General features: G+C 40.0%; 1 protein-coding gene across 10 annotated transcripts in view; it reads right to left on the bottom strand.

Annotated features, from left to right (window-relative positions):
* AP4E1 (adaptor related protein complex 4 subunit epsilon 1) overlaps positions 1 to 27,006 on the bottom strand; it is a 105,698-nt gene that overhangs the window by 6,535 nt on the left and 72,157 nt on the right. For 7 of the 10 annotated variants that reach the window (XM_073800989.1, XM_019929496.3, XM_019929478.3 and 4 more), the window contains one exon: positions 24,668 to 26,922. In XM_073800989.1, the coding sequence (XP_073657090.1) occupies positions 26,716 to 26,922 (207 nt within the window). In that variant the 3' untranslated portion in view covers positions 24,668 to 26,715. Of the gene's footprint in view, positions 1 to 3,828; positions 4,006 to 24,667; positions 26,923 to 27,006 lie in introns of those variants that run through there. The other 3 variants (XM_073800990.1, XM_073800992.1, XM_073800991.1) reach the window with 3 other exon arrangements.

The following is a 27,006-nucleotide window of genomic DNA, read 5'->3' as shown; positions in this document are numbered from 1 at the left end:
TCTGACAACTTAAAAAAAAAAAATCAAAATCAGGGACTTCCCTGGTAGTCCAGCAGTTAAGACTCTGCGCTCCCAATGCAGGGGGCCCGGGTTTGATCCCTGGTCAGGGAACTAGACCCCGCATGCCACTACTAAAGATCCCACACACTGCAACAAAGATCCTGCATGCAGCAAAGAGGATCCCACGTGCCGCAACTAAGACCCGGCGCAACCAAATAAATAAATAAATATTTTTTTAAAAAAATCAAAATCAGCCTCAGTACTTTCTGAGTCACATAGGGATGACTACCTTATAGCCACGTGGTGCCATCCGTCTTCAGGGTCCGAGTTTCTCTTTGTGTTTACAGTGTTGTTCATGCTGATTGATCAAGTGAAAGAAGAGAACTTAACTTAATGCATTTCTCTAACTACCTGGGCATCCCCTAGGGGTCTGCAGGCATAGCTTGGGCATCCATGAGTTCTTCATTTTGAGAAATGTTGCTACAACATATGAAAGTATAGGCTTGCAGAGAATGAATGAGTGTTACCCTGCCCCTGACGGTGACTCATTTTTGGGGGCTCAAAGGTTGAGGGGTGAACCTGTGTCTGGGGGACACATAGGCCTTCTACGGAAAGAGGTGGGATCCCACATGTCCTGCCTTCCCTTTGAAAACTGGCCAGAAAAAGCTACCATAAGTAATCAAAGAATTGACCAACCCATCCTGGCAATTCTGATAATAAATCTCAAAGCACAAGAGAGGCCATCGCTGGACACACCAGACACTGCTCCTCCCAAGGAAGGGAAGAGTGGAGAAACCTTGCAAAACCTCCTTGTGAAGAAAAGTCACCTGCACCTGATCATACTCTCCCAATCCAGCAGCACCTGTTGGAGTGCAGAGGCCCAGGTATCAGTTGTGTGGTCCCAGGATCCTAGGAGCTTATTTCTTATCTGAACTTAAGGCATGTGACACTCAGAATTCCTCCCAGTGTCAGAAGAAGGAGTGGTCAGCCAGAGCAAGCTCTCTTTCACACCTTACCTCCAGCACTGGTATATTCTCATTATAGTGGTATAGTGGTATATTTATATATTCCTCAGTGACACTACTAACCTGTCCTTTCCCTACCTTGTCATTTCTATGCTGAGCTGGGGCAGGTCTCTACAGAGGAGAGGTCTGGCCACTCACCCAGGAAGCTGGAGCTTGGGCAGCCAGTGTCCCCCAGGCTGTGGTATAGAGCTCCTCTTGCTGACTCTAAGGCCTTTCTGGACCAGCTCCTGGGACAAGGGAGTCTGGGGTTTGGCTCCGCCTTAAGGAGGAGCTGGGTGGGAGCCAGAGCTTGGCACAGAGCAAGTGCGGAGGCTAGCAAGGAAGCCGCAATTAGCCTACTTTATGGAGGGAGAGAGCACTCTTCCAGCCTCTCTCACTTGTGAAAGAAGAGCTTGTGGGCTGGTCCCTGGTGGGTAATTGGGGTCCTTCCACCTATCAGAGCAGCAGCTTCCCTGCTGAGAGGGTCATACTTCCTCAGTGATAGGATGGGGCTACCCCTGCTCTGTGATTCAGAAACAGTTACAACTTGATTTTAGAAACAGGTTGTTGAGTTTGGGTTTGGGGAGACCAGGGAGATGAGTATTTTGGGTTTTATTTTCTTTTCAGCTTTCATAAGCAGCAGAAGGTATAGAATATGAAACAAGCCATGAGTCAGGAGGTTTAGTCTCAGCTTGCCCAATACCTGGTGATTTCCTTATATCAATACTTCACTTCTCTGGGCCTCAGTTTCCTCAACCGTAAAAACAGAGAGTTGCACAAGGTCTCTAAGAATCCCTCCAGTCCCAAAATTTCACATTCCGAGTATCGTAAGAGGGAAGAAGCTCTGCGCATTTCTATATTGTATGTTTCTTAGAAGTGAAGCTGTTCATTATTTAAACGAAGCAATACTTCCAAATGGACTGAGAAATGACACCTCAATGATTCCCTTCTTCCAAATGGACTGAGAAATGACACCTCAATGATTCCCTTCAAGATCTTTGAGCATAGAAAGTAAAAACAAAAATGAAAACAGACAAACAAAAAACCTAGGAATAAACCTAACCAAGGAGGCAAAAGACCTATATGCTGAAAACTATAAAACACTGATAAAGAAAATTCAAGACAACTAACACAATATTGTAAATCAATTATACTCCAATAAAAATTTGAAAAAGAAAGGGGGTCTTCCCTGGTGCCGCGGTGGATGAGAATCCGCCTGCCAATTCAGCGGACATGGGTTCCATCCCTGGTCCGGGAAGATCCCACATGCCACGGAGCAACTAAGCCCATGAGCCACAACTACTGAGCCTGTGCTCTAGAGCCCGTGAGCCACAACTACCGACCCCATGTGCTGCAACTACTGAAGGCCACGTGCCTAGAGTCCATGCTCCACAACAAGAGAAGCCACTGCAATGAGAAGCCCACGCACCGCAATGAAGAGTAGTCCCCACTCACCACAACTAGAGAAAGCCCGTGCGCAGCAATGAAGACCCAACACAGCCAAAAATAAATAAATAAATTAAATTAATTTATTAAAAAAAAGAAAAACAAGAAATAAAAAAATTAATTTAAAAAAAGAAAGAAAATTGAAGACAATTCAAAGAAATGGAAAGATATTCCATGCTCTTGGATTGGAAGAATTAATATTGTTTAAAAGGCCATACTACCAAAAGCAATCTACAGAGTTAATGCAATTCCTATCAAAATACCCATAACATTTTTCACAGAACTAGAATAAATAATCCTGAAATTTATATAGAACCACAAAGGCCCAGAATTGCCAAAGCAATCCTGAGGAAAAAGAACAAAGCTGGAGGCCTACCCCTTCCAGACATCAGACTATACTACAAAACTATAGTAATCAAAACAGTGTGGTACTGGCATAAAAACAGACATATAGTTCAATGGAATAAAATAGAGAACCCAGAAATAAACCCACATACCTACGGTCAATTAATCTATGACAAAGGAGAGAAGAATATACAATGGAGAAAAGACAGTCTCTTCAACAAGTGGTGTTGGGAAAACTGGACAGCTACGTGTAAATCAATGAAATTAGAACACTCCCTCAAGCTATATACAAAAATAAACTCAAAATGGTCAACTATAAGACATGACACTATAAAACTCCTAGAAGAGAACATAAGCAAAACATTCTCTGACATAAATTGTAGCAATATTTTCTTAGATCAGTCTCCCAAGGCAAAAGAAATAAAAGCAAAAATAAACAAGTGGGACATAATTAAACTTACAAGCTTTTGCACAGCAAAGGAAACCTTCAACAAAATGAAAACACGACCTACAGAATAGGAGAAAATATCTGCAAATGATGAGGCCAACTAGGGGTTAATGGACCTAGAGAATATTATGCTTAGTGAAATAAGTCAGACAGAGAAAGACAAATACTATATGATACCACTCAAATGTGGAATCTAAAAAATAATACAGGGCTTCCCTGGTGGCACAGTGGTTAAGGATCCACCTGCCAATGCAGGGGACATGGGTTCAAGCCCTGGTCCGGGAAGATCCCATATGCCACGGAGCAACTAAGCCCATGCGCCACAACTACTGAGCCAGCGCTCTAGAGTCTGCAAGCTACAACTACTGAAGCCTGCACACCTAGAGCCCGTGATCCGCAACAAGAGAAGCCACCACAATGAGAAGCCCGCGCAACACCACAAGGAAGAGTAGCCCCCACTCTCTGCAACTAAAGAAAGCCCACACGCAGCAACAAAGACCCAATGCAGCCAAAAATAAATACAATTTTTAAAAATTAAAAATAATACAAATGAATGTATATACAAAACAGAAACAGACTCACAGACATAGAAAACAAATTTATGGTTACCAAAGGGGAGAGGGAGGGCAGGAGGGACAAATTAGGGGTATGGGTTTAACAGATACAAACTACTATACATAAAATAGATAAGCAACAAGGACTTACTGTATACCACAGGGAATTATATTCAATATCTTGTAATAACCTATAATGGAATATAACCTGGAAAACAAACAAAACTGAATCACTATGCTGTACACCTGAAACTAACACAATACTGTAAATCAACTATATTTCAATTTTTAAAAAAGATTTTTGACTGTAGATCTAAATTCGTGATTTCAGAAGGGAAAAGCTTTAAGCCAGAAAATGCAAGGTAAAAACCACAAAGACCAGTGAACTGCACAATGTGGGCCCAGGTAGTCAGCCAGTCACCAGCTTAGTAGGGGCTCACTGCTATTCAATGTTAGGACTGATCTTTTACTGAGACATACATTTTAAGCTGAAACGTGTCCAACTCCAGTAATGTATCTCTGTAGAGATAACAGGGTAATATGCAAAGTCATGAATAAGTCACTACCGATTTGAGTCAAATATCATGGGAAACTATCAGAATTACTTTAAAATATATTAATAAAGCCATTCCCCCCAAAAATGGGACATTTTATGGAATTCTCAAAACCTTCCCCTGCATTGTTTGAATCATCTTTAATACATATCTTTACACAGTATATTCCATGCACCTTGGTGTTGCGAACTCACCTTTTTATTTTTTTATTTTTAGGCATTTTATTTTAAATATAGCAGTGTGTAAATGTCAATCCCAAATTCCCAGTCTATCCCTCCCTCCCACCCTTCCCCACTGGTAACCATAAGTTTGTTCTCTAAGTCTGTGAGCTCACCTTTTTAAAAATAGCTTTATTGAAATATAATTCACGTAACATACAATTCGCCTATTTAAAGTGTAGAATTCAGTGGCTTTGGGTATATTCAGAGTTTTGTGCAACCACAACCACAGTCAATTTTACAACATTTTCATGACCTCAAAAAGGAACCTGGTACCCTTTAGCTATCACCTCCCAACCCCACCTCACCTTACTAGCAATATAAAAGTGGCTCGCCCCTCCCCCCAAAAATATCATAAACAATAATTTATCAATATTGGAATTGCCCTATGATTGTAGATTCAGAGCAAACAAATCCTGATGACACCCATGACTAAGACTCATTACGCTGAACCAGGTTGAGCCTCAAGCATCCTCTGTTGAAGACAAGCCTCATCAGCCTCTGCATGGGGGGAAGGGGGGCGGATTCAGCTAAGTGTAAGGAAGAGTGGGTACTGAAGTCTCGAACTAGTATTGTAGAATATCTATTTCTCTCTTTGATTCTATCAGGTTTTGCTTCATGGCTTTTGATGGTCTGCTATTAAGTGCATAAACGTTTATAATTGTCATATCTTCTTGCTGTATTGAACCTTTTATCAATATACAATGTACTTCTTTGTCTCTTGTAACATTTTTGGATTTAAAATCTATTTTGTCTGATATTAGTATAGCCACTCCTGCTCTGTTTTGGTTTCTATTTGCATGAAGTATCTTTTTCCATCCTTTCACTTTCAACGTATTTGTGTCTTTGGATCTGAAGTGAGTCTTTTGTAAACAGCATATAGTTGGATCATGTGTTTTTATCCATTCTGCCAATCTCTGTCTTTTGATTGGAGAGTTTAATCTATTTACATTTAAAGTAGTTACTGATAAGGAGGGACTTACTTCTGTCCTTTTGCTATTTGTTTTCTATATGCCTTATAGCTTTTTGTCCCTCATTTCCTGCATTTCTTTCTTCTTTTGTGTTTAGTTGATATTTTGTAGAGAAATGTTAAAATTCTTTCTCATTTACTTTTGTGTATAACTTTTCTTTGTGGTTACCCTGGGGATTACATTTGACATCCTAAAGTTATAATACTCTAATTTGAATTTATACCAGTTTAACTTCAATAACATACAAAAACTCTGCTCCTTTATAGCTCTGACCCCACCCCTTTCAGTTGTTGATATCACAAAATGACATCTTTATGCATTGTGTCCCTCAAAACATAAACAAATAATTCTTTTAAATGTACTAGTCCTTAAATCATGTAGAAAACAAAAAGCGGAGTTACAAATTATTGTTACATTAATATTAGCTTTTATAATTGCCCATGTATTTACTGCTATTGAGATCTTTACTTCATAAGCTTCAAGTTACTGCCTAGTGTATTTTTTTTTTTTTTTTTTTTTTTTGGCTGCCTTGGGTCTTTGTTGCTGTGTGTAGGCTTTCTTTAGTTGCAGTGAGCGGGAGCTACTCTTCATTGCGGTGCGCGGGCTTCTCATTGCGGTGACTTCTCTTGTTGCGGAGCACAGGCTCTAGGCACATGGGCTTCAGTAGTTGTGGCTCGTGGGCTCTAGAGCGCAGGCTCAGTGGTTACGGAGCACGGGCTTAGTTGCTCTGAGGCATGTGGGATCTTCCCAGTCCAGGGCTCGAACCCGTGCCCCCTGTATTGGCAGGCATATTCTTAACCACTGTGCCACCAGGGAAGCCCTGCCTAGTGTCTTTTAATTTCACCCTGCAGGACTCCCTTGAGCATTTCTTCCAGGGTGGGGCTAGTGGTAACAAACTCCCTTAGCTTTTGTTTTTCTGGGAACATCTTAATTTCTCCCTCACTTCTGAAGGACAGTTTAGCCAGATATAGGATTCTTGGATGATGATTTTTTGTTGAAAACTGGACATTTGAATCTAATAATATGTTAACTTTGGAAATCAGGTTCTCCCCTTTCCCAGAGCTTGCTAGATTTTGTTGTTTCTGTTGTTGTTTTATTGTCATAGGCTGTCTCTGTGCCAAGCCTGAGGTATAAACCTAAGGTCTTCTCAGCTCCTTTCTGAGCTTGCACTTTTCCCTGGGCATGCATAGTCACTTTCTAATTTTCCCCATATATGAAGGTGATTTTGAATGTCCTTGTCTTTGATACCTGGCTCCCAAAAAGGAAAAAAGAGAAATATGACGAGGGGAAGGTGCCAGTTCTCTAAATCCCCTAGAAGTCACATCAGCTGGAAGATGAGGGACTTACAGCAATGGTGGGAGGTACGACAATGATCACCTGCACCTCTGTGATCAGAAGGAGCAATCAGTGATCAGAGCACAGATCCCCGATATTTGGAAGACAGGGTCCTTTTTGCCCACCTTGGTTCCTGAAAGCTGTGCGTAAGATGCTACAGGGACATGCGCACAGCTGCCTGCCACGTGGCTGGGGATAGGGAATGGGTAGCTACTACTGTGCTAATAGCTGAAATTGACCAAAATTAACCTTCCAGGTCTTCCTCTGCAAGTGACAAGCCTTATTCAATAAACTCCGGAGTTCCAAAATAGTTATGTAAGACAAATTCTGCCAGTGCAATTGTTATTCTAGGTGGGGAAACACATTTCCTGTTGCTTCTTACTCCACCACCTTCCCAGAATCCTCCTTGGCACATTCACCCTTGGGTCCCCTGTCTGTTCATCCCATGCCCTAGCACATCTATATATGCAGGACCTCCAGTTTTCCTGTTCCACCTCCTACCTGGGTGTTCAGACTATTGAAGAGGTCATGAATTCCTCAGCAAGGGGCATCACAGCCACATGTCAGGATTTATTGGTCCCAGAGAACCAAGGACCCACCTCTTTAAATCTCTCAACTCCTCCTCATTTTCTTGCAGTCATATATCCTGTTACATTTTTGCCTAATTTTCTGCCAATGTGATCAAATTCCTGAGAAAAAGAGAGGGATCTTCATGCTCTGTGTGTGTGTGTGTGTGTGTGTGTGTGTGTGTGTACACACGTGTGGCTATACCAGCACCTTCTTCTAAATCACAAAACCATACCAAGTTTTGGGTTTGGTTTTCTTTTTTGTGTGTGTGTGGTACGCAGGCCTCTCACTGTTGTGGCCTCTCACTGTTGTGGCCTCTCACTGTTGTGGCCTCTCCCGTTGCGGAGCACAGGCTCCGGACGCACAGGCTCAGTGGCCATGGCTCACGGGCCTAGCTGCTCCGCGGCATGTGGGATCTTCCCGGACCGGGGCACGAACCCGTGTCCCCTGCATCGGCAGGCGGACTCTCAACCAGTGCGCCACCGGGGAAGCCCTTTTTTCATTTTTTTAAAGTTAAATTCTGTCAACAAATTTCCCCCAAGCTCTCTAACTACGGACAGTAGGGTTGTTTGAAGGATTCTTGGCAAAACGTAACATCTGCAAGAACTTGAACAAGGAAAACCAGCCCATGAGCATGCATGCTTGATGCCTCTGAGCCTGGAGCAGGTCCTCCGACCATGACTGGTAGAGAGAAGTGGTGACATGTCGCCTCCCATCTCTCCCCTCATTGCCTCTCACCCTCTGAGTGATGTTGGTCTCACTTGTGGACTAATAAACACTGGGTTGATGGGAGGGGAGACTGCAGGCTTCTTTACCCTGAAGAGAACTGCAGCTTGACTGGGCTGCTGAACTGGGCCTTTGTGAGGAAAGAGTTCCCCCGGCTCTCCTCCCCCACCTTGTAAATGCCCAGGGAGAAAAGGCCCACAGGGGAGTGAGTAACCCTCACAGTCGTGGCTGGCCAATTCCTTGCTTGCCTGTGAGTTCCCAGAGGAAATGCAAACAAATCAGACTACGCTTGGCTGCTGGCCAATGAATCTTTTAACTTCTTCAATAAAAAGTCTTTAAAACTTTGATTCTGACCCAAATCTGCTCTAGCATAAAAACTGCTGGGCCTCAAGTCTCTCTGTTGAGGGAAACAGTGTGTCTGTGGCATTTGAATAAGGATGTTTATCTCAGAAATGGTTCCTTGAGCTCTACCAGGTTCTAAAATAAGCTCACTGCATCTCACTTCAGCCTTCAAACCTTCCTGAATATCAGGTGTGTGCTTACCTACACCCCTTATAGCAGTTGTTGGGTGAATTTACTTGTGAGTGCTCTTAACTCCATCTTCTTTCTTTGTAAGCCCCCAATTTTGCTTTGTAAAAGGGCCCAGAGGTTGCTGAGTTTCCACTGAAACCAGGACAAGAGAGAACAAACACTCAAGCAGGAGGCACTTAAAAGGTGTTGGTCACTGGTATTCACTATCCAAAGTGGTCCTGGAGCTACCACATTACAAAAAATAAAAAATAAACTTAAAGAATTGGTGAGATATAAGGTATAGTTTTGTTTTCTTTTAGACTAAATGGTAAATTAGATTTTTTTTCATTCCCCCTTTGTTGCCGCTTACTTCCAAAGCAGATTATATGGCAGATACCTGCTCTCTAAAGCCACATCTCCTGCCCTTATAAACAGAAGTCTCAGGAGGAGGAAGAACCAAGTTTTCCAGACCTAGGCATCTCTCCTAGTCTCAAATCAATACTCTTACCACCTTTACTTCCACTTCTTCCTAGAAATAATACTATTGAGTTCACTTTGAGCCTTTGAGAGGAAGTCTGGAGGAAATCAGTTGCCAGCAAACCACTAAGCAGTGGTTTTTTAATCTACCCTGTCACCAATTTACCTATACAACATGGACAGCTGAACCCTCGATGTGTCTCCTGGGTATTGAACTTGAACCTCCTCAACCTGAAATCTGCCAGCTCCAAACCTGTAGCATACCTGGGAACCCAAAGCCATCAATAAGGTTCCCCAGAAAATCTCAAATAGCTGGAAAAGTAACTGGGAGGAGAGGATTCCAAACTCAAAGAGAGAAGAGAGAATCACAGATCAGACCCCAGGCATATTTTTTCAGAAAACTGGCATGAGCAATAATTGTTAACCCATTTCTTTATTTGCTCCCTTAATTAACACCTTCACAGAGTCAACCCCAAACTGTTCATTTCCACCTAAATGACTTTTAGTGACAATAGATGGGAACCAACTCCATTTCAGAATTAATTTCCTTTAATGGCACACTTCCCGACGTGTCACAGGGCACTGAGTATTATAAAGTAATAGTTTTTGTTACTGTTAAAGTGCCAGTTTAAATTTATATATGTACATAAATGTGCTGAGTCTAGTCTGTTAGGTCACCACCAAATCATTTCTAAAGATGAACACCATTAACCAGAGCGGGGGAAAAAGAGGTTCTAAAGATGTCTGCTCCTCGCATTCCCAATTTAGGCATCCTTTCTCTCTTTTAGCCTGGTGGCTATACACAACACACATCATTTCCCCCCACCCCACTTCCACCACACACACACACACACACACACACACAGACACACACACACACACCCACACACAATTTACTTTAGTCACCCATTAAACAATTTCATTCTATCATAATGTTTGTGGATGAAATGTGATACTTGACCTCATTTTGTTCTGTTTTCATTATCTTGTTACCACTATATTGAAATATTTACATGGAAACTTCTAAAATTGGTCAGAACTTTGTTGGAGCAGACAAATTATGAAGCACATGAAATAACATATTCGTAGATATTTATAATGTAACTTTCTAAAGCACTATGAGGTCAACTCCTCATATGAAAATAATATTGCAAGTGTTGGTATTTATGGCAAGTCATAAATGACTATGTTGGATGCCTATTTTGGGTAATGGCTTTTCGGGTTTTGGAAGAATCCCTCACTGTAGGTCATTTTATTTGACATTACTCCTTTCCCTGGGGAATTTCTGGATGACTGTTTAAGGGCAGGCTGATCCTGGAGGGAGGCAGCCAAGGCTTCATATAAAGGGGTGTGGTCATTGTCACCTGCCCAGGTAAACAGTGGTTTCTGTTGTTCTCAGGTTGTAGCAAGTCCTATCTCAGGCTGTCTTGAGGCAGTTGAGGATTCACAAAGCTGCGCATTTGCCTCTGCTTCCCCTCTGCTTCCTCTGTTTCTATCCTTGTTGCCTACAAGAACTAGAACCTGATTGCTTTGGAGCTCAAACACAATTGCCTGCCCTGTCACTTCTCCATCTCACCATCCCTGCCCTCTCCTGAGCCATTAACCCAAATTCCTCCTCTATGCTACAATTTTACCCCTAGAGAACAGGACTTAGCTATTCCGTTGATCAGCAGACCTTGCTTGGAAGCCCACTTCAGAAGAACAAATAACAGAAAATTTCCTGCTGTTTTCAATCTATGGTCTCTCTGAGCCCATCTTGTTTCACTTCTGGCTTCCCAAATTCTGGTCCGTTTGAGAAAACGATAGTCTCTCAGCAGAAAGGACTGACTTAATGTAAGCACCACACACTTGGAGAAATTTTAGGAGTTCCTAGGGAAAAGCCTAAAATTCTAACACTGGGACTCTTTCTTTTGAGTAAAGCATCATATTGCCATACATTTCTGTGCAAAGTTTAAATATTCCTGAGAAGGATACACAGTAATCCATTATCATGTCTAACACCTTGGCACAGCTGTAGGTCAAATAGCTAGCTGTTTTCTTGGAAACTATTTAATGGAATACTGATGTGGCAAGTTTTGATAGAAGATAGAGGACAGGGTATATAAAATACAGAAAACCCAGGAAGGCATAGCGCAGTAACCCTAAGTAGATTCCCATAATGGAATAAAGTGGGCAACATTAAGCACCTAAAGATTATGACAAAAAGAAAATAGAGAAGAGCTCTGAATCAATCAAGGTTCAGTCAAGAAAACAGAAAGCACTCCAGACATTTCAAATAAGAGAATTTGGTATAGGGAATTGATTATCAAGTTGATGAAGGCTGAGAAGCCTAACAGGGTATATTAATGCACCCCATAGATTGGCAATGACATGAACCCAAGCTGCCACCAATCCCTAGGGCTGAAGGGACCATAAAAAGAGGGAATGTTACTCTCAAAAGCTAGGGTATCTTTTTTTTTTTTTTTTTTTTTTTTGTGGTACGCGGGCCTCTCACTGTTGTGGCCTCTCCTGTGGCGGAGCACAGGCTCCAGACACGCAGGCCCAGCGGCCATGGCTCATGGGCCCAGCCGCTCTGCGGCATGTGGGATCTTCCCGGACCAGGGGCGCAAACCCGTGTCCCCTGCATCGGCAGGCGGACTCTCAACCACTGCGCCACCAGGGAAGCCCAAGGGTATCCATTTTTGAATAAAAATTTGAAGTAGATTTTAGGCATGTTCTCGCTTCCATTTCCATGTAACCCCTTTTTTCAGGATTCCCAGCCTGGGGGTGAAGATCTCTTTGTAGATTACATAAAAGATTAAAGAAAGCCACTGTACCCCCATGGAACTCAGTCTAGATCCCATTTGGCATCAAAGAAATGTTGAGTCCTTTCAGGTCTTTGAATAAACGTAAAGGAGAGAAATGAATTTGATCAACCCTTGCCCCAGCTGCCTCTCTCCCCCAGTCCATCAGAGGTAGGGCGACCATATATCCTTGGTTTGCCAAGGACAACCTCAATATATGCTTGTCCTGGTATCACATCTTTTTAGCATATGTCCTGGAATTTTCACCTTTAATAAAGTATTATTAAGAGGTAAAACTATAAAACTCTTAGAAGGAAATATAGGTGAAAAATCTGCATGACCTTAGATTAGGCAATGATTTCTTAGATATGACACCAAATGCACAAGCAATCAAACAAAAAAATAGATAAACTGGATTCATCAAAATTAAAAACCTTTGTGCTTTCAAAAGACACTATTAAGAAAGTGAAAAGACAACCCACAGAATGTGGATAGTATTTGCAAATCATCTGATAAGGGTCTTGCATCCATAATATATAAAGGACTCATGACTAAACAATAAAACAACAAATAACCCAGTTTCAAAATTGGCAAAAGGTTAACAGACATTCCTCCAGAAAAGACGTGATGTTGAGCACATGAAAAGATACTCAACATCATTAGAATTAGAGAAATGCAAATCAAAATCACAATGATATATCACTTTACCCACTTCACACGCTAGATATAACAAAAATAACAGGCAATAACAAGTGCTGATGAGGATGTGGAGAAATCTGAAGCCTCATGCATTGTTGGTGGGGATGTAAAGTGGTGCAGCCACTGTGGGAAACCATGTGGCAGTTCCTCAAAAAGTTCAATATAGAGTTTTACCATATGACCCAGCAATTATACTCCTAGGTGTATACCTAGGAGAACTGCAAACATATATTCATGTAAAAATTTATACACAAATGTTCACAGTAGCATTATTCATAATAGCCAAAATGCAGAAACAATCCAAATGCCCATCAACTGGAGTGGATAAACTAAATGTGGTATATCCATACAACGGAATATTAACAATAAGTATTGTTAAATGCTACAACATGGATGAACCTTATGCTAAGTGAAAGTGGACAGACACAAAAGACCACATATGGTATGATTCCATTTTTATAAAATGTCCAGGATAGGCAAATCCATAAGTATGAAATAACATTAGTGGTTGTCAAAGAGACGGCAAAATTGGTACTAACTGCTAATTGGCACGGTGTTTCTTTTGGGGTTGATGCAAATTAGATAGTGGGGATGATTGTTCAACATAGTTAATATACTAAAAAACACTGAACTGTACACTTTAAAATGATGGATATTATGTTATATGAATTACATCTCAACAAAAAATGCTAAAATTTAACAAACATAGTCTTCAGAGAATATTATCAACAATTTCAAACTTATTAACTATAAAATACAACTTTGAAGAAGATTACAGGCAACTTTGAGGAAAAAGTTAATAACATATCTTTCAATGCATTCTTCAGAAAAGCACCAGTGACGTTATCTTGGGACAGAAATGGCTAGGAAATGTGAATATGTTCCAAGAAAAATAATTCTTATGTTATTTATTTTAATGATCAGATAATCAGTGTAAAGATATAAACTTTTGCTTTGATATACATAGATTTGTGTTGTTTTTTTCCCCCAAACTTGCTGAAAATAGTTTTTTATTTTATTAATCCACCAATATAACAAAAGCAATTTGTTCATCAATGAATATTTCAAAAATTATATAATTCAAATTATATTTAAGCCATCATTCACTTTTAAGTGTCTTAGTTTCCACCACAGATTATATGATCACCCTACTTAGAAAGAAATAATCCAGAGTAACAGGTAATAGCTCCTCTGTACCCTGAGGAACCAGGACACTGCACACCCTTACAGAGGAGAAAGTCCCCTCTGAACACACTGTGGGGCTCCTGCAGTTACCTGTGTCCCTACCATCACTGCCATTGGATAGTTCCCCCAAACCAAGAACTCCCTAAGGGCAAGGACCCAGTCTCATTCTCCAGGAACTAGCACGTAACTGACCTATAAAAGGTGCTCGAATGATGAAAGGGAAGAAATAAGGGGAGGAGGAAGAGAAGGAGGGAGGATTACCCCCACTTGCTCTATTCCTGCAGCCCCAATCCTCCAGAGGTCGTGCCCCCCTCTGTTCTCTAGTATGAGGTCTGGGAAGAAGCATGAGAAGCCTGGTGTGAGAACTGGCACTTGCTCCCTCTCCTCTCTGGGCTTCTGGACTGGCAAAAGCACCTCCCCGGACCCACAGTAAAGCCTCACATCCAGCCTCAGACAGACTGCCCTGCCCCAGAGAGAGATACGCATCCCCTGACCTCTGGTCCTCAGGCCCTGGGTGGTCTGATAATTCTATACTATGCCCTGTTGAGAGCAGTCAGGGCACAATGGCCAAGAAACTTAATATTAAGAGGATCTCAAGTTGATGTGGCTGAAATAATTCTTTATTTCATTGAATAATTATATATGTACCTGTGTGTGTATCTGTATGCTGGATTAATCTGCTTATCACTCATTTTTGGTGGTGATTATTCTTCTAATAAAAAACAAAACCAAAAAAAAAATACCAGCGAATAATCAATTACCAATGATTAATTTGTTAAACATAGTTTTCCTCTGGCTTCACAATTACCTGTTTCAATTAAATAAAATAATCACAGCATTATATAATTTCCTGCCAAATTAATCTAAAGTAAAAAGAAATTACTGTAATTTCTCAATTTTCTTTAGACTAGCTGGACTTTTATCATTCCGAATGGCTCCAAATCTGGAAGTAACCAAGAAAAGAAAAAGCAAAATGTGTCTCTCTCCAGTAGAAAAAGAAAAACCCTCCCAGTGACAGGCTTGTCAATCTGCTCACGGAAGTTATGGCACCTTCTTATTGGCAGAACACCTAAAGGGCCAGCTGCTCCTCACCAAAGCCAAGAGGTGTGAAAGAAAAAAAGGAAATAAGAAAATAGGCAGATGGTATTCAAGGACGATCATAAAATCCCAATCTAAGTCCTAACTCTACTGCTAGATATCTGTGTGACCTTAGGCAAGTCACTTAAACTCTCTGAGCCTCCGTTTCCTCATCAATAAAATAGGAAAATAATATCTGTCTTCAGGGCTTTAGGGAGATTAAGCCCATGATAGTGTTTGGAACAAACCTCTGACCCAGTGGCACTCAATAAATGTTTTCTGGTTGTTTTGATGACAAATTACTTTTCGTTGGAACCCTTTTGGATTTAATTAGGGGTAGAAAGTCATTATAGATAGTAGATAAATTATATAGAGAAGCTTGCAGAATACAAGTTGGGAACCCCCTAATGTAAGGGAAGTTGACATTTTTATTTTATTTTATTTTAGCTGTGCCACGCAGCATGCAGGATCTTAGTTCCCTGACCAGGGACTGAACCCATGCCCCCTGCAGTGGAAGCGTGGAGTCTTAGGCACTGGACCACCAGGGAAATCCCGGAGGCTGATATTTTAAACCAGCTTTGTACTCTTTAAAACAGAGAGGACAAATAAGTTTCATTCTGCGTGGCAACTCAGACTAACTAGTAGTGGATGCCCGAAGTGCTATGGCAGAAAGGATTCTGAAGCTGAGTCCTGAATCCAGGGGCAGGAGGGATGTGATAGATTGCGATGTCCACCCGACCTCAGAAGAGGAAGTGATGGCACATGCCATTCCTTATCTTCTATGCACAAAGGACAAACCTGCAATGACTGTGGTAGCCAACTTGACAAGAGAAACTCAGACAAGTAATAATACTTCTTAAACCAAGATTTTAGTTGAGAAACAATTTACTTAAAAAAAACTAACAGAAGTGCCAATACTGGTAAGATCTATGACACTACAGGGACAACTCCTCATGAATATCCTACTTTTCTGACTTCTGCCCTTGAATCTTGAGGGAGAGGTCAGGAATGTATATTCTTTTGGACAGCCCAGGAGCTGACAACACTTTCAACATTTATAAGTTTCATGTCCTTGGAAGGAAACTTTGAGAAACAACAACCCTCTCCCCCGCTCCCTCACTCCCAAAATACCTACTATTCACAGACAAATCAGTAGTTCAAAGTCCACGGTATTCTCCCACAAAGAACATTCCCAAATACCACTGCCAATACTGGAGTTTTTAGCCTGCAGTTGTTCCAGCAAAGGCCTCTGCTTGCGCCTTTCTGGCCTGCCTGGCAATGTCTGTTGATGCAAGTCTTCAGAGGCTTCACTCTGATGGGAAGATTTAAGAAGTCCTCTTCTACTCCACTGTTTTCTTAATCAACACTTAGCTGCCACAATAAGGGGCTCTCCCTTTTGATGCTAACTGCACTCCCTAATTATAGGTTCATTATCTTTAATAACCTGGCCAAACCTAAAACATACAGAGGAGGGTTCTGTGTCTACAAAGAGTGACACATGCCTCTCCTTTCCAAATTTTATACAGAATTTGATCAAGTGCCTCAGGAATCCCTAGAACAGGGTAGGAATGTGTCCTTCATGAAGTCAAAACCTGGTTAGGGCACTACCTCCTTCGGCCAAGAGTAACAAGAACTGAATTTACCCTCTTGCCTTAAATAACTAGGAAGCTGGAGAAATTATATGAAATCGTGATTTGTTTAGACTTTGAGAAACAACCAACAAAAGATTCTAATTTCCCTGAAAGAAGGGGAACAAAAGCAAGGCAAGCCCTGTGATTGTCCCACCTTACTACCTGGAAGCAGTTTCCAGGGCACAGGATAGGGAGGAAAGTTCTAAGAGTTCAGGGAGGCCAGGATGGTTATATTTGGGGATAGAAATAGTTGATGTTTCACCAGCCAAAGTGCCCTTGTGACACAGAGGAAGAATCCTCAGAAAGGTGTTGCCTTAGGGGGGATAAACTAACCCTAGACTAAAGATTGTTCTGGACCAAGCCTAATAAACCTTAAAGGCAGGTCTTGAAAAGATCAATCCGATTCCAAGTACCTTAATCAAGCACCAGAACAAACCCAAACACCATGTAAAAGAATATAGTAAAATCTAGCACCCAACAAGCTAAAATTCACAATGTCTGGCATGTAAAAAAAAAAAAAAAACCAGGCATGCAAAAAGGCAGAAAAATATGACCAATAACAGGAGAAAATACAATCAATAGAAACAGACACAGTCCCCATGTATAATGGTTAGCACTCTGGACCCTGAAACAGACACAGAAATGCCAAGAGATGCTGGAATTATTCAAAAAAGACATTACAACAGCTATCAAAAATACACTCCAGGGACTTCCCTGGTGGTCCAGTGGTAAAGAATCCACCTTCCAATGCAGGGGATGCAGGTTCGATCCCTGGTCAGGGAACTAAGATCCCACAGGCCGCGGGGCAACTAAGCCCGTGCACCACAACTACTGAGCTCATGTGCCTCAACTAGAGAGCCCACGTGCTCTGGAACCCACGCGCCACAACTACAGAGCCCACGTATCCTGGAGCCTGCACGCCACAACTACAGAAGAGAAAACCCACATGCCACAACTAGAGAGAAGCCCGCATGCCACTACAAAAGATTCCACATGCCTCAGCTGTGTGCTGCAACTAAGACCCAACGCAGCCAAAAATAAAATAAAAATCTTTAAAAAAATAAAAAATAAAAATAAATAAATAAAATTACATTCCATATGTTTAAGAAACTAGGAGAAAACCTGAGCATGATCAAGAGAGAACATGAAGATATAAAAAGGACCCAAATGGAACCTCTAGAGATGAAAAATATTATGTCTAAATTGAAAAACACATTAATAGCAGTTTAGACAAAGGTAAATTAGACATAGGAAGGAGACAAAGACAAGAACAAATAGATATCAAATTCTTCCAGAAGCTGAGGGAAATTCTTCCTTTTATTATTATTATTATTATTATTACTACTACTTATGTTTTGGCCATACCACTCAGCATGTGGATCTTAGTTCCCTGACCAGGGATCGATCCCATGCCCCCTGCATTGGAACCGTGGAGTCTTAACCACTGGACTGCCAGGCAAGTCCCTGAAATTCTTCTTTTTAAGAAGACATAATTCTCTTGGAATTGCCATTAAAGTTTAAGGAGAATGAATTTAATGTTAGGATTAGCAGCAAGGAAGGAATAATCACTGATTGTTTTTTCTAGATTTGATCTTTTTAGGTCTATAAATTGAGATCTTGGTTAAATGTTAGTTCCAAGATAACACTCTTCCATAGAAATATAATGTAGTCACATATTTAAATTTAAATTTTCTAGTAGCCACATTAAAAATAAAAATAGGTAAAATTTTAGTAATATATTTTATTCAGTCTAATATATTTGAATATTATAATTTCAATATTGTTAATATAAAATTTTAATATTTTACATTTTTTTACTAAGTCTTTAAAATCCAATGCTTATTTTATACTGAAAATACATCTCAGTCCTGACTAGTCACATTTCAAGGGCACAGTTACCACATGTGGCTAGTGGCTAACATATTGGACAGCATAAGTCTATGCAGTTGCATTAGTCAGGGTAATACTAGGTGTTGCAACAAACCCAAAAGTCACAGTGGCTTAACACAACCCAAGACTTATTGTAAATTCGGGTTACAGTCCAAGGAGGTTGATTGGGAAAAGAACTCTGCCTCATTCAGGGACTCAAGCTTCTTTTAGCCAGTGGCTCCGTTGTCTCCTTTCTGGAGACTTTCACCAGATTCTCTTTATCCAGCCACCTAATGAGCAAAGAGTAGGGCATGCCACTGAAGGAGCATCAGCTACGGGCACAAACTCTCTTCATAGCAAATCACCATCATACAAGAGCCCAGCCAAACCACATACGCACTTAAGACCTCTGCTTGTATTACATTCACTAACATTCCATTGGCCATACCAACAAGAATGGAAGGAGAAAGGAGAAGGGGAATGAAATATGCTGAACAAAGAACCGTCACATCATGGACGGTTCAATTTGAAAAGTCTCTGGAAAAGGAGAAATTAAAGCTGAGCAACTGGTGTGTTTCCTTCTCCACTGGTAGTGGTAGCCTTGCTGCTCCCATATTCTCCAAGAAAGACAGAGCATAGATTAATAATAAGCAAAAATATGATATGAAAAAACTGATCATTATAGAAAGTGGCTCAAACTTCATTACTAGGGGCATCTTAATGACCTACAATCTTTTTTTGGAAACCCCTTTTTAAACAGTAAAATAAAACATAGATACAGAAAACCACACTATACAAATGGATAACTTAATAAATTATTTTTTCAAATTTTATTGAAGTATAGTTGATTTACAATGTTGTGTTAATTTCTCCTGTACAGCAAACTGAATCAGTTATATATATATATATATATATATATATATATATATATATATATATATATCATATTCTTTTCCATTATGGTTTATCACAGGATATTGAATATAGTTCCCTGTGCTATACAGGACCTTGTTATTTATCTATCCTACATGTAACAGTTTGCATCTGCTAATCCCAAACTGCCAATCCTTCCCTTCCCAAAGTCCCCTCCCCCTTGGCAACCACAAGTCTGTTCTCTGTGTCTGTTTCTGTTTCATAGATTAAGTTCATTTGTATCATAGTTTAGATTCCACATATAAGTGATATCATATGGTATTTGTCTTTCTCTTTCTGACTTACTTCATTTAGTATGATAATCTCTAGGTCTATCCATGTTGCTGCAAATGGCATTATTTCATTGTTTTTCATAGCTAAGTAGTATTCCATTGTACATATATACCACATCTTCTTTATCCATTCATCTGTAGGTGGACATTTAGGTTGCTTCCATGTCTTGACTATCGTGAACAGTGCTGCTATGAACACAGGGGTGCATGTATCTTTTCAAATTATAGTTTTGTCTGGGTATATGCCCAGGAGTGGGATTGCTAGATCATATAGCAACTCTATTTTTAGTTTTTTGAGGAACCTCCAGTACTGTTTTCCATAGTAGCTGCACCAATTTACATTCCCACCAACAGTGTAAGAGGGTTCCGTTTTCTCCACACCCTCTCCAGCATTTGTTATTAGTAAACTTTTGAATGACAGCCATTCTGACTGGTGTGAGGTGATACCTCATTGTAGTTTTGATTTGCATTTCTCTAATAATTAGTGATATGAACATCTTTTCATGTGTCTATTAGCCATTTGTATGTCTTCTTTGGAGAAATGCCTATTTAGATCTTCTGCCCATTTTTTCAATTGGGTTGTTTGTTTTTTTGTTGTTACTGAATTGTATGAGCTGTTCTTGTATCTTGGAAATTAAGCCCTTGTTGGTTGCATCATTTGAAAATATTTTCTCTCAGTTCGTAGGTTTTCATTTTTTTTTATGGTTTCCTTTGCTATGCAGAAGCTTGTAAGTCTGATTAGGTCCCATTTGTTTATTTTCGCTTTTAACTTAATAAATGATTAGTAAAGGGGAAACTGTTGTAATACCACCCAGGTCAAGAAATAATACTTTGCCAACCACCCAAAAAGCCACTCAGTGGGCCCAATTCCAACCACAATCTCCTCCCTGCCCCAAAGTAACATCACCCAACATTTATTACAATCACTTCCTTGCATTTCTTTTAGTTTTAATAACCAACTATGCATCCTTAGACACTATAGTTTAGTCTTGCCCATTTTTAAGAAACTTGGTATGTTTCTTTTAATCCAAAGATTCCATTCCATCTTTTTCTTTTCCCTATCTGTTGAAGGTCTCTAGGGTTTTCCACAGTCTGAATTTTGCTGACTGCAAACTTGTGATGCAGTTTAACTTATTCCTGTCTCCTCTGTATTGTGAGTTGCAAGCTGGCAACTTTATCCAGAGACTTAACAAATTCGTATTATTCTACCACTTTGGTTAAGATTATAGGTGATTTGTATTCTTTCATTGGGAGGCACAATACATCTAGTTGCCTTTCTCTGTGGTATTAACAGTCTTTAGTGTTCAATACCTAGATCCATTAATTCACTGAAGATTACAAAGTATACATATTCTATCATTTGTTTTTCATTTATTAGCAGGAATAGTTTATTAAGAGATGCTTCTCTTTATCTACCATTTGGTTATCCAATGGTTTAATCTCTTCATTTGCTAGTTTTCAACACAATGAATTTATTCCCTACAATCCTCCAACAGTAAGCATTATGAACTCAAGGATTTAAGCATATTTGGATTTCAATGCATACCTACATTGAAGCTCAAATTATCTCATTTTTGGCCAGTGGAAGCCTCTCTTTGTTATGACTTTACTGGTCTTTGATAGATTCTTTGTTACCTGGTATAAAAGATATTTCAGGCTCATCTCACATACTTTCTGTCCCAGACCTGGAATCAATCATTTCTTTGGGAAGCCTTAGTTTCTTTTAGTGGGAAATAGTGTTATACTTCAGGACCATAATCTGGGCAGTAGGGGTGTGTGTGTGTGTGTCCTCAACACAAAACGAGAACTACAGAATTTATACACCATCTTCTACATTATATCTGTATTTACTTTCTTCCACTCTGAGAATACTGGTCTCAAGGATATAGACTATGATAAAACTGAAATACACCATAATTACTCATTTGTTTTATCCCACATTACACAGAGTCTCAGATAATACTACCACAACTGTTACAATTACAAAAAAAAATTTTTGATTTTGCATATGCTTTTTATATTTCCCTCCTTTCTTTCAGTTGTACTGTATCTGCATTGTTAGTGCATATAGCCATTATATATTATACCTTCTCCCTTTTAATTCTCATTTATTGCTAGTTCTACAAATAACCATACATTCAATGCTCACAACCAGTCCTTATGAATCTCATCCTCCGGAAGGGTTCATAGGAACAATACTCCCTGACTACTTATATGTTGATAGCAGTTTGTTCTCTTTAAACTTGGAGATCAGTTTTACTGAGTATAAAATCGTTGGTTCACATCTTCCTTTGAGTATCTAAAATATATTATCCTATTTTCTTCTGGTATAAGCATGTGTCAGTCTGATAATAATCTGACTTCTTTATAAGTTTCTTGCTATTTTTTCTTAGATGACTATGGAATTTTTCTATTTTTAAAAGAGTTTAGTAATCTTACTAGAATGTCTTGTCTTGGTGTTTATCAGTTGATAGTCTCAGGTATACAGTGTACTCCCTCTAGCTACAAATTTTTTTTTTTTTTTTTTTGCGGTACGCGGGCCTCTCACTGTTGTGGCCTCTCCCGTTGCGGAGCACAGGCTCCGGACGCGCAGGCTCAGTGGCCATGGCTCGTGGGCCCAGCCACTCCGTGGCATGTGGGATCTTCCCGGACCGGGGCACGAACCCATGTCCCCTGCATTGGCAGGTGGACTCTCAACCACTGAGCCACCAGGGAAGCCCCAATTTTTTTTTTTTAAATTGTACTTTCAGGAATGTCCCCTTGAGTTACCCTGTTTAGGATTTGCTTTGGTCCTGTGCTTTGGATTTCTTCTTCAGGAGCTCCTATAATCCATATGTTGGACTTTCTTTGCCTATCTTCAATATTTGATACTTTCTCTTGAATATTTACCTCTATTTCATTTTGTTTAAAAATATCCTCAGGCTTCCCTGGTGGTGCAGTGGTTGAGAATCCACCTGCCAATGCAGGGGACACAGGTTCAAGCCCTGATCTGGGAAGATCTCACATGCTGTGGAGCAACTAAGCCCAGGCACCACAACTGCTGAGCCTGTGCTCTACAGCCTGTGAGCCACAACTACTGAGCCCACATGCTACAACCACTGAAGCCTGCATACCTAGGGCCCGTGCTCTACAACAAGGGAGGCCACCGCAATGAGAAGCCCATGCACCGCAAAGAGTAGTAGCCCCTGCTCACTGCAACTGGAGAAAGCCCGCGCACAGCAATGAAGACCCAATGCAGCCAAAAATAAATAAATAAAATAATTTTTTTTAAATCCTCACTTTCATCCTCTATTTCCTTTATGGCATTATTTTTTGTGTTTATTCACGTTTGTGTTTCTTCTAGTTTAGTTTACAGTTCTGAAATTTTTAATTTTTATTTCTTCCCTAATTTCTGTCACATTTCTGAGTTTATACAGTACTAATATATGCTGTCCTTTCACATCTTAAATCATTTTTAAAATTTCATCTAGCTTGTTCTGAAACAGTAGGTTAACAGTTTTGATCTATTTTGTGAGCATGTTATACTAGTGTGCTTTTATTTTCTGTAGAGATATTATCCCACGTCTTAATATCTCTCTCCCTCTCTCTCTCATAATAAATTTATATGGGAGTTGACCATAGTATTTTTCTGTTGCTTATATTTTTATAAAATTATTTTCCTAAATATTTAGAGACATACTTGAAAATAGCTTTTCTAACTTCACAAAGCTTTCTTTTTCTGTTTTTTCTATAATGTTAAAAAATATGGCAACTTGCTTTCTGATGTTTTCTGACTGCTAAATTTCCTCACTTTTATCTGGACCCTCTCTTTCCTTCATCTTTACTGTCCCCTCTTTTTTCTTTTTTTCCATAATGATGTTAATAAGCTGATATAAGAAACTGGTAAGATGATGATCACATGAACCACTATGTGCATTATCTCATTTCACAGTAAACCTATAAGGTAGGTATTATTATTATCCCCATTATACAGATGAGAACTGGGGCACAGAGTGCTTAAGTAATTTTCCCAAAGGCACAAATTAGTAATTAGTGAAGCCAAGAATTAAAATTTGACGATCCAACTTCAATTTGCAAGTTACCTAATGACTTCTACCGTACTTTCCCACTCGGACTTGAGAGACCCTCATCTCTCAAATCCTACCACGCTATCATTTTAAGAGCAAACCTAAGCCTGCTAAATTCAAACACTAAGCTGATACTGCCATAGGACCTACAGCTTTTTATATATTCACACAAGATTCCTCCTCTGTACCTACCCAATCTTTCCAAATAATGCCATTACTTACCTCCCACTCAATAGCTAATTACTTTTAATCAATCCCCATTGCAGGAAGGAGTGTGGGGAAAACACAACCAAAATAAAAATCCCACTGAGGAAGCATGGGGTGAGATAGCATCTAAAACTGGGCTTCTCAAACTTCGCTGCATGTTATAATTACCTTTGGAGTTAAAAAATAACTGGAGCCTATGTCTGACCCCTCAGAGAATCCGATTATGGTCTAGGGTATGGGATTTTAAAAAGGTCCCCAGTCTAGTGGATAGCATGGTGATTATACTTAGTAGTATTCATGTTGTATACTTGAAATTTGCTAGGACCTTAAGCGTTCTCACCACACACACACACAAAAGTAACTATGTGAAGTGATGGATGTGTTAATTAACTTGATTGTGGTCATCATTTCACAATATATATTAAATCATCATGTTGGACAACTTGAAAAAATCACACTGCACAACCTAAATATGTACTTTTTTTTTTTTTTTTTTTGGTCAATTGATGCATTTTTTTCCCCACACCACCAAGCAATTCCAATTCTAAGTGGACACACTGGCTGTCCTACAAATTAACTCAATTCTGACACTATCTACCTGGAGATGGCACCAGATCTTAGAAATTAAAGGCTGTTTCACAGGACTGCCCCACTTCAGACACCAATCACAAGTCCAGGTTGTCACCTATGCTAATGACCCAATGACTATAAACTGGAAGGTCCCACAACCCACTTCTCCGGTTCAATTAATTTGCTAGAGTGGCTCACAGAATTCAGAGAAACACTTACTTACGTTTATCAATTTATTATAAAGGATATTAATATAAAGGATACAGATGAACAGCCAGATGAAGAGGTACATAGACTGAGAAACAGAAGCGTCCCAAGCACAGGAATTTCTGTCCTCATTAGAACTGGGGTGTGTCCCCTCCCAGGATGTGATGCATTCACCAACACAGAAGCTCATCAAATCCCTTTGTTCAATAGTTTTTTTAGAGCTTAATCTCCAGCCCCCAAACCTTCCCCTTCCTAGAGGTCAGTGGGTAGGGCTGAAAGTTTTAACTGTCTAATCACTTGGTCTCTCTGATGACCAGCCCCTTTCTGAGGCTGTGTGTGGGCTCCACTCCAAAGTCACCTCAATAGCATTAACTCAGGGGTGCTCAAAAAGGCTCCTTATGAGTAACAAAAGACACTCCTATCACTTCTGTAGGTGAAGACTCATCCAATATTTGGGTTCAAATCATTTCACCTTTCCCATATATCACAAAAACTCTTCTATTTAACCCCATCAACCATCAACTAAGATGAAAAAATTAAATTCTTACATCTTGATATCCATCATCAATGAGGACCAGTTTGTTCTAGTCACGGATATTGCCCTTACCTTTATTAAATTATGTGGTAGCAAGTCAGACCAAATGCCTCTCCCTAAGAATATATAAGCCTTGCCTCTGTTCCTATTTGTCACATAATATAAAGGGTGGAGAAGATGTGCAAACAAATTTCTAATCACTTTTCTCTCACTGAAGCACAAATAATCTCTAGACTCTAGTCTCTAACCATTTGGCATAAGTCCTGTCAGACCCCATCAGGGAAAAAACTTCCTGAAGTCAGCCATTTAGTCACATTGGCAACTTAATGTTTTAAGAAAGGAAAAGTATGCATCCACTTAGGAAAACAGTTTAAAATAAGTAAAGGAAATTGATTCCCTCTCTTGGAAAAAAGCCCATAAACTAGCTGCAACCACTTACAAGGACCCATTATTTTTTCAGCATTATAGGTAAACATGTTTGACCCTCCCCACTCATAGGCCCATCTGCTCTGCATCCAAGCCACAATCTTTTAAGTTTTCACAGTTTTCTGGGATTCATTTTTGTGGGTATCCTCCTATCCTGGATCCATAAAGTTTCCCATGTGATGCAAATGAGACACATTTCCTTTTAAATAACTCCTTTTCCTGTGCTTCATCCCAGAAGGCCAGTTCTTTCCCAACTTTCCTGACACTATTGACATTATTAATGTCAATACAGTTGTCTCTCCCATTATCAGTTCTTACTTTGATAAAGAAATGATACTAATATAGCTGGTAAATCTGCCTTATCATATTCACTAGCTCCCTATCTTTAACTTCACTGACCAAATGTCTACTGCTTCCTGTCCTAGAACAAGTTCTTCTAGACCAGTAAAACTTCGTGGACATCAAAGTCCCCATTCGCCAAGTCATAACTTCTAGCTGTAATCACACTGCATTTGCAGAGATCTCTTAAATGACATGGCAAATTATCATGGGACTTAGCCTTAAGCTGGTAAGGTTCTCATCAAGTGGTCATATTTTCTCTCTCCTACCTGGTTCAAATTGGCACGAGCTATTTTCACTAGAACGCTTTTCTGCTGACTTATATCTTTAAACCAGATCAGATCACTTTTCTTTATTTCTGGGAGAGCCACAGGATCACTAAAATCAATCCCTGGATGTTACGTGGTCTCAGATTACTTATTTTGAGGGAACAGGTCTCTTTAGTCATTCATTCAATAAACTGCGTGACTGTCAGGTACCAGGCAAAAGGGACATAAAAATACACACCTGGTTCCTAACCATAAAAAGCTCATGTCTCTCATTATGCACACACATAACGAGTAATTTCCATATAATCATTAACTCCAGTCCATTTGGCTGCAGGCCACCCTTCTTTTTAGTTACTGCGGTGGGTGTGAGGCATTTAAACCTCCTTTACCTTCTGTGGCCCAAAGATGGGGTTTCAAGTCTCAGAACATTTTTTCTGCTACACAGTATAGCCAACAAGAGGCATCAGTGAGATCCAAATACCATTTCTGATCTAGCTTTGTGTTTTAGGATACACAATACAGAGATGGCCAGGAGACTCAGAGTCTTTGGACACTAAGTCACCACCTGACTTACCGTGTTTCTTGCATCTTGAGGAGAGGAATACAGAAACAAAGCACTCTGCTTTGAATGCTCTGGTCAGGCCAGGATGAAAGCAGGGGATAGGGACAGGCACCTGAGGATCGATCCATGCTCTAACCTGTCGGAAGCCCATAAAGTTTTCTCTGAACATCATATAGAAAGAGCAGTTATCTTTATTTTTAACCAATTAGATGACATTCTT

This window comes from Tursiops truncatus, chromosome 2 (assembly GCF_011762595.2).
Source record: "Tursiops truncatus isolate mTurTru1 chromosome 2, mTurTru1.mat.Y, whole genome shotgun sequence".
Classification (NCBI taxonomy): Eukaryota; Metazoa; Chordata; class Mammalia; order Artiodactyla; family Delphinidae; genus Tursiops; species Tursiops truncatus.
This window is presented reverse-complemented; position numbering and strand designations above follow the sequence as displayed.